The sequence below is a fragment of the Lytechinus variegatus genome, chromosome 14 (assembly GCF_018143015.1).
Source record: "Lytechinus variegatus isolate NC3 chromosome 14, Lvar_3.0, whole genome shotgun sequence".
Lineage (NCBI taxonomy): Eukaryota > Metazoa > Echinodermata > Echinoidea > Temnopleuroida > Toxopneustidae > Lytechinus > Lytechinus variegatus.
In genome coordinates, this window is record NC_054753.1 from 32714417 (window position 1) to 32723542 (window position 9126).

The 9126-nt window shown below is 38.3% G+C and overlaps 1 protein-coding gene across 1 annotated transcript; it reads left to right on the forward strand.

Moving 5' to 3' along the window:
* The first annotated feature begins 1444 nt into the window (after positions 1 to 1444).
* LOC121427318 lies at positions 1445 to 3337 on the forward strand. The gene has a single exon (XM_041623657.1). The coding sequence runs from the start codon at positions 1445 to 1447 to the stop codon at positions 3335 to 3337; it is 1893 nt and encodes a 630-aa protein (XP_041479591.1).
* The last annotated feature ends 5789 nt before the right edge of the window (positions 3338 to 9126 follow it).

Genomic DNA, 9126 nt, shown 5'->3' on the forward strand with positions numbered 1-9126 from the left:
CGGGGGTTCAAAAAGAGGCTTGCGCCAAAATGGTAGAAATGATAATTTTGATAATTAGACTTTTGGGCAATCAGCAGACTTCCTCTTTATCTTTTCATTATCTTTGCCATAATTTTCAGATTGTGCTGTCATATTTCATTTACAAATTTATTTATTTCACTGAATTATTTTGTTTTTCCTTTAAACTTCTTTTACCTTTGAATTTTCCTTCATAAGTAAGAAAAGAAGACTTTTTGTCAACCCAAGTAAGAAGATTTGCATTATTAATTGGGAGAATGTGTAATTATTCAAATCCTTTTATTATGTGAAACAAATTATGTTATGGTACCTATAAAAGACATGAATTATATTTTCAAGGGGTTATTGAATCCTTCAAGTTTAATTATGTGCGTGGCAGGACAAACAGGAAAGGATTCATCTCTTTTAATGGCAATGATGTAGCATATTGAGTCGATTTTGAAGGAACAAGATAAAGAAGATCGGGTAAAATGTATTAAAAATTTGTGAAGCGAGCAAGCAAAACATTTCCACCTTTTTTTATTAAAATATCAAATTTTGTGATTTTGACATAATATTCAGAAAATGATATCATATTTCACTATCTATGTATTCTGTGATTTTCCTTGATTTTTTTTTGGTCATGATTTTTTTTTTTTTTTTTTTGGGGGGGGGGGGTGGGCACCCCGATCCCCCACCCATCAGTATGCCACTATTCAAAGGCACCATAACCTTTCTAGCACACAATGAAAGGATTTGAAAAAATGACGCTCTCCCATACTTCGGTTAAAAAAAAATGCTTAGAGAAGGAATATTCAAAGCTGAAAGAGAACTTATTTATAACGAACAACAACAGAACTATTCAAGCAAATAAGTAAATTTGGAAACGAATTTTGACCACATAATTCGAAAAATATGGCAAAGATAATGAAAAGGTTAAGATGAAGTCTGCTGATTAGCAAGAAGTCCGACCATCATGTTTATCATTTTATGCCATTTTGGCGCAAGCCTCCTTTTTGACCCCTGACAAAAACATTCTGTGTTCGCTCAAGCATGAACGAAACTAAATTATTTTGATGGCATTTGAAGGATAAGACCTAAGAGCACCTATTGACACCAAAATATATAGATCATAATTTGAAAAAAAAGTTTATTGACTTTTCAAATCTGTCCCGTTTTTTTATACACACTGTATAGCTCTTTTGTCGCAGGATGCTAAATTCTTGTTTTTTTCATTTGTTTGATTATTCCTTTGTTTTCGGATTTTGGGTGTGAGTCCTCTTTTAATGTATACTGGTTGCTCTATTACCCGCTTACTTAAAGATGAATTAAATCTCGTTACTATTGATATCAACAGGTATACATGGTATATGTTTGCGGTAGACTTTAGAGGGACTTGCAGAGAAGCACAATATCTAAAGGTCCAGATGTCCCATCTGGAGTAAGTATGGCGACGGCCAGAGAAGTAGAGGATTCTTTTGATGACAGTAGGTGTCTAAGGGTTAATTGCCAGATAAACTTAGCAACATACACGACAACAGAGACGTATAATCTTCAAGATGTCAGGGATTTTATTGATAGGAATCATGGAAACATAAATATTGATCAGAGGAATGAGGAGGGTCAAACTGCTCTCATGAGAGCTTGTCTAGATAGAAACAAAGAAGTTGTGGAGTTTTTGTTAGAGAAAGGAGCAGATCCTAACCTGAGATGCCTAAGAGAGGGAAACACTGCTCTACACTTTCTTAGCCAAAGTCGACCATGCTGTGACACAGAAAGCGAGACAGACCTGGAAGATTGGGAACCTCTTCTCGACAAAGTGTCAGAAGCCGAGAGCAGTTGCAAAGACTTCTTAACTCGGGAAAGCCAAGATGATACTTACAACCGTTTGATCATGAAGTACTGTTTGGATGAAAAGTACTGTCAATGTACTGTGTTTAAAAAGCAGAAGAGAAGTGCTAGGATCATAGATACTTTAATATTACAGTATGGTGCTTTGATTCAGATCAACAATGATGGATTGACTCCTGCAGATATTGCTGGGCTACATAGGAAACTATCAACGGTGTTGCACTACATAAATCAAGACTATATTCCAGAGTCAGAACAAAGAAGAGCGTTAGAGATCATGGGTTCGTCGTTCATGATGAAGGATGAGTATGAGAAAGCTTATCATGCATTTACCATGGCAATGGAAAATCGTGAAGGTTCTGGTACTGTTTCAATGACCATCCAAAGATCTCAGTTCGAAAGTTGCTTGGGTCGCACGGAATCTAGGAGTTTCAGTGACCTTAGAAAGATTAATGGTGACAAGTATGCAATGAAGATTCAAGGCATCCTTGTTGCAGATCGTGTTTTACCAGATTCACTGAAGTCAGAATATGTTTATGAACGCCTTGTTGACTATGGATATTCACTGTTGTTTCATTGGGATACATTGAATGACGCCTTCAAAGTATTCACAGAATGTCTTTGTCTGGAACGCAAAGGACTTTTGCCTATTGGGAGGGTCCTTTTGTCACTGATGTACAGCATCAGTCAAGCTACAAGCTCTCCAGGCCTCCACAGATGCATTCCACAATATGTGACTCTACTCTGTCAGTCTTTACAGGTCTATGTTGATGTAATCAGTGAGGCAAGCGTTGAGAACTTGACAAGTCATATCCAGGATGTTCTTACAAACCTATCAATGACCTTGTATTCCTTCACAAACCATCTCTGTAGAGTAAAGGATGTTCAGTGTGTCGTTGAACCAGTTACCAAGATGATTAAAGTCATATGGAGAAGGATAGATAAACATTCTGTCTCCAGAGACCCTTACAAGCACCTAACAAACTCTGTCTGTCATAAATTACTTTGTGATATGATAACCCACTTTCGATACTATCATGACTTTGAAGAAAATAAATATACTTGTAACTGTTTTAAGCAAGTACTTGCTCGTTTAGTACAAGTCGAAGGAGCATTAGATGTCGACATGAGAGGAGATACGCTCTTGCACTCATTGGTTGGTCTTGTGTCCTTTGGTGAGATTCAGATGATTGCCGATATCGCTGCTCTTTTTCTGAAATATGGTTGTCCGCACCGAGTGAAGAATATTCAAGGCAAAATGCCTATTGATATTGTACAGGAGGAAGCTACTGGTCTTCAAAATGGTTTTCGTCAAGAACTCACCATTCTCTACGATGCCCTATCTCCTGCAACACTCACTTTGCAAGAGTTGAGTATCAGAACCATCCTTAGGTATGATATTCGTTATTGGGGTAACCTTCCTGGAAAACTTTGTTCCCTTATTGATGAACGGTTTCTTGAGGGTTATGACCCTTGGGAAGTGACCTAGAAATAAGGCTAATGAAGATTCAATATCCATGTCTAGATTAAACGTCCTGGTAAGCTCGTAGATTGCGGATTGTGTCCAGGTCCATGGGATATATCATTGGAGTTCTGAACATGAGGTCTGTGTTCAGATTCTTCCTCGAAAGAAGGTCCTAATTTTCTTTGAAAGACATTGATGTACAACTGCCACTATAGCTAATATAAGATCCTAGCTGGAAGGATTTGTATGTAAAGTGATCACCAAGTTGGGTACCTGGCAGCACAAGGATGCTATTGCCAGACATGGATCTCTTTGCCAGTGTTTTTGGTCAGTGATACTTAATGCGTGTTTCTGGTTTGAAATATTTTGCAAAATGTTGTCGGCCTACTTGTTAATATCTGTCTATACTTACATACTAATGAAAAGAAGATTCGAATTCATCAATTATCAATCATCGATTGTCTTCTGAACTTTTAATGTCGGTCTATGATTAAATCAAAGGATAGTTATGATGTTGATTGTAAATGAATACTGCATTTGCGACCCAAAGTATGTGAGTATCATGCGCATTTTTGCGAAAATAATCCTTCAAATTTCATCCTTTTTTTGCATCTTTTTACATGCATCATGAGACGCGACATTTTGTCGATGCATTCGCCAATTTTTATCTCTGCTTTCAAGCTTGCATCTTGTTTTAAGCAGGATTACTGAGGGATTGTGCTTAAATTCTATATAGATGGCCATGTTTTGAACTCAAATGAAAAGAAATGATTAAAAGACGAATTAGTAAGTGTAAGGAATCTAGAGTATTATGATTAATGTGTGAATGTGATGATAAGAATAGAATATTCAGGGAAGCAAGCCAATATTGGTGACAGACTGTAAATCAACTGAATGTTGTAAGGAACACTAATGTTGCCTGGTTGTAGGTATTGATTTACATTGGCCAATTGGCAATGGCTATGGGTTGGTATCATACTACAATATACTCTGGAATCAAACAAAATAATAAAATGCTCATGTGTTAACACTTTCATACTATTTTATTTTCATGAGTAAGGAATGCACAGTTAATATTTCCCGCTCTTTTTATCCAACAGATCCCCTATAAGCAGTGCATGTAAACATGATCTGATCAAGCCGGTATCTTCGCATCTTGAGTTTTAGGCTCATTTCTATGGATGAGTATGAAAGTTTTGGGTTGATGATGTTGGATTTTACATACACATTGTACATTTTCCAAAATGGGTAAAATCGATATAAATATTATTGCACTTTGGAAATAACACTTAATCCATATTTCAGGTTTTTCAGGCCATATTTTAAGAAGGTCTTTTCATGTCAGTGCATGTGTGTTAGCGTGTGTTCATTGAATTAACGATTTTTGAGGAATTACACTATATTTCATCGAGAGCATGGTTCCATGGTTATTTATTAATATTAAAGTTGTTTTCAACTAATATCTAAATAGAACACGTTTGACTGGGGACGCTACCTTATCAATAATTCTTCGTTGAAAGTTTGGGACAGCGGTCCTGAGAAGCGGGGAGATGTTCTCCATAGGTAGAACGGCCTGGGATTCTAGTAGGTGTGACAAAATGTAAAAAAAAATGACCTACATTTTGTTTAACCCCCCCTTTTTTACTTTTCAGATTTACATCAGCACCCCTGTAAAAAAAATCATTCCCAGGGCCCTGGTCTGAGTTTAATTGAAGTTTGTTTTCCACTTCTCGTTTACGAATATATAGAAATGCAAACAATATTGATAAATTATACCTTTAAATACATTGCAAGACAATATTTGGTAGGCAACCGCATCTCTCTTATGCGAAAGGTGGAACACAGGAGTATAGGCAACTTCAAGAAAAAAGAAAATAGTTGATTGATGTATACACGGAAGGACGGGTGTGCTCACATTATCTGCAGGCATCGTAAGATTTCTTGACATACCAAAGCATTTTAAGTAATTTCTTCATAATCGTGAGGAATATTAACCATAATGGGTTTCTATTTTTACAGCTCAAATGTGTTTTATAAAGAAAAAAAGTTTTGTTGCAGTACATTGCTAAATCTATATTGTGCGTTGTGTTGATAAATTGATGATGTTAGTTTGCATTTTGTATTAAAATCTTGATATTTGGTATTTTGGTTGTTCTGAAGCATGTATTGCATGTTGTTCTTGCAATTGCTTTTTCCATTGCAATTGTTCACATAGTTTTAAGGATAAAATGTAGAAATAATTTTTTGTCGCCGATTTGAAGAATAAAAGATGATTAAGTATTCCTGGATGAATTAAAACTGTCCCAAATTCTTAATTTTGGTGATAATTCATATAGCATATCTATATACTGCTTTGATTGCCCTGCTAGAAAGAACATAGTATTACATACACAGTGGTTCACAGTGTGTTCACAGCCAGAACACAGTGTTTTACATTGTGTTCATAGTGCAGTCATAGTGGTTCAAAGTGTGTTCACAGTGTTTTAATAGTATGTTCACAGTGTGCTCACAGTGCAGTCGTAGTGGTTCAGTGTGATCATGGTGTGTTCACAGTGCAGTCATAGTGGTTCAGTGTGATCACAGTGTGTTCACAGTGCAGTCATAGTGGTTCAGTGTGATCACAGTGTGTTCACAGTGCAGTCATAGTGGTTAAGTGTGATCACAGTATGCTCACAGTGCAGTCGTAGTGGTTCAGTGTGATCACAGTGTGTTCACAGTGCAGTCGTAGTGGTTCAGTGTGATCACAGTGTGTTCACAGTGCAGTCATAGTGGTTCAGTGTGATCACAGTGTGTTCACAGTGCAGTCGTAGTGGTTCAGTGTGATCACAGTGTGTTCACAGTGCAGTCATAGTGGTTCAGTGTGATCACAGTGTGTTCACAGTGCAGTCGTAGTGGTTCAGTGTGATCATGGTGTGTTCACAGTGCAGTCATAGTGGTTCAGTGTGATCACAGTGTGTTCACAGTGCAGTCATAGTGGTTCAGTGTGATCACAATGTGTTCACAGTGCAGTCATAGTGGTTCAAAGTGCATTCACAGTGTGATCATAGTGTGTTCACAGTGCAGTCATAGTGGTTCAGTGTGATCACAGTGTGATCACAGTGTGTTCACAGTGCAGTCATAGTGGTTCAAAGTGCATTCACAGTGTGTTCACAGTGCAGTCATAGTGGTTCAAAGTGCATTCACAGTGTGATCATGATGTGTTCACAGTGCAGTCATAGTGGTTCAGTGTGATCACAGTGTGTTCACAGTGCAGTCATAGTGGTTCAAAGTGCATTCACAGTGTGATCATGGTGTGTTCACAGTGCAGTCATAGTGGTTCAGTGTGATCACAGTGTGTTCACAGTGCAGTCGTAGTGGTTCAGTGTGATCACAGTGTGTTCACAGTGCAGTCATAGTGGTTCAGTGTGATCATGGTGTGTTCACAGTGCAGTCAAAGTGGTTCAGTGTGATCACAGTGTGTTCACAGTGCAGTCGTAGTGGTTCAGTGTGATCACAGTGTGTTCACAGTGCAGTCATAGTGGTTCAGTGTGATCATGATGTGTTCACAGTGCAGTCGTAGTGGTTCAGTGTGATCACAGTGTGTTTACAGTGCAGTCGTAGTGGTTCAGTGTGATCACAGTGTGTTCACAGTGCAGTCATAGTGGTTAAGTGTGATCACAGTATGCTCACAGTGCAGTCATAGTGGTTCAAAGTGCATTCACAGTGTGATCATGGTGTGTTCACAGTGCAGTCATAGTGGTTCAGTGTGATCATGGTGTGTTCACAGTGCAGTCGTAGTGGTTCAGTGTGATCACAGTGTGTTCACAGTGCAGTCATAGTGGTTCAGTGTGATCACAGTGTGTTCACAGTGCAGTCATAGTGGTTCAGTGTGATCACAGTGTGTTCACAGTGCAGTCATAGTGGTTCAGTGTGATCATGGTGTGTTCACAGTGCAGTCATAGTGGTTCAGTGTGATCACAGTGTGTTCACAGTGCAGTCGTAGTGGTTCAGTGTGATCACAGTGTGTTCACAGTGCAGTCATAGTGGTTCAGTGTGATCATGATGTGTTCACAGTGCAGTCGTAGTGGTTCAGTGTGATCACAGTGTGTTCACAGTGCAGTCGTAGTGGTTCAGTGTGATCACAGTGTGTTCACAGTGCAGTCGTAGTGGTTCAGTGTGATCACAGTGTGTTCACAGTGCAGTCATAGTGGTTCAGTGTGATCATGATGTGTTCACAGTGCAGTCGTAGTGGTTCAGTGTGATCACAGTGTGTTCACAGTGCAGTCATAGTGGTTCAGTGTGATCATGGTGTGTTCACAGTGCAGTCGTAGTGGTTCAGTGTGATCACAGTGTGTTCACAGTGCAGTCATAGTGGTTCAGTGTGATCATGATGTGTTCACAGTGCAGTCGTAGTGGTTCAGTGTGATCACAGTGTGTTTACAGTGCAGTCGTAGTGGTTCAGTGTGATCACAGTGTGTTCACAGTGCAGTCATAGTGGTTAAGTGTGATCACAGTATGCTCACAGTGCAGTCATAGTGGTTCAAAGTGCATTCACAGTGTGATCATGGTGTGTTCACAGTGCAGTCATAGTGGTTCAGTGTGATCATGGTGTGTTCACAGTGCAGTCGTAGTGGTTCAGTGTGATCACAGTGTGTTCACAGTGCAGTCATAGTGGTTCAGCTGAGTTTTAGGAAGTAGACCAATACAATTTTACAGTTATGATGTTAATTCAACAAATACCCCCAATGGCCAAAGTTCAGTGACCTTAAATGACCTTTGACCTTGGTCATGTGACTTGGAAACTTAGGCATTAATTACCTTATGGCCAAGGTTCATGAACTAGTTCCATATACTTTTTAAGTTATGGTGTCATTTCAAAAACTTCACCTAAGAAGATTTCAAATTGACTCCCCCAACATGGTTTAAGTTCATTGACCCTAAATGACCTTTGACCTTGGTCATGTGACATGAAACTCAGGCAGGATGTTCAGTAATACTTGAATAATAATAATCCAAGTTTTATTAACTAGATCCATAGACTTTCTAAGTTATGATGTCATTTGAAAAATTTCACCTTGGGTTAAGATTTCGATATTGACGCCGCCGCTGTCAGAAAAGCGGCACCCATAGTCTCACTCTTCTATGTAGATGAGACAAAATCTTTCTATCAGCCCTTAGGATTCTTTCAGCAAACCAAAATAAATTATTAAAAAAAGAGGAAAATTAGTAGATTAAAAAACAACAACTTAATTTCCCAATATTTAGAGATACATGTACTGTACTTTGGTTCCTTTTTTCCTCTTTTCACAAACAGTACTTTATTTTTAATTAAATTGTTGTTTATATTTCCATTTATTATCTTAATACGGTTGACTGTTATCATGGTAATAACAAAACAGTTCATAATCATGGTAACATTTATGTTGATAGCGTACAAAGCTTTATTTGGATCATGACATGTTCCTTATTCATATATAGTACTATTCTCATTTCTTTTTTCCTCTTTTCCTTCTCTTTATCTTATTGTCTTTATCTCGTTTCTCTATGTGTGTCTGTCTTTGCCGATTTCTCTCTCTCTCTTGCTTGCTCTATCTCACTTTAACACCATTCTCAATCACTGTAACCACTTTCCAGAGTCCTCCTCTCTAAATCATTTTATCCCTCTTGTTCTTCTGCCCCCCCCCCTCTCTCTCTCTTCCTCCACTATACTGTAATAGACATTTATCAAAGGGATTTCAAAGTTGGTCTAGAGTCACGTATGCTTTTATGACTGTGTATACTTAATTGTATTATGTTCATACAACACTAAAACAAACAAACGTGTAATCATTACG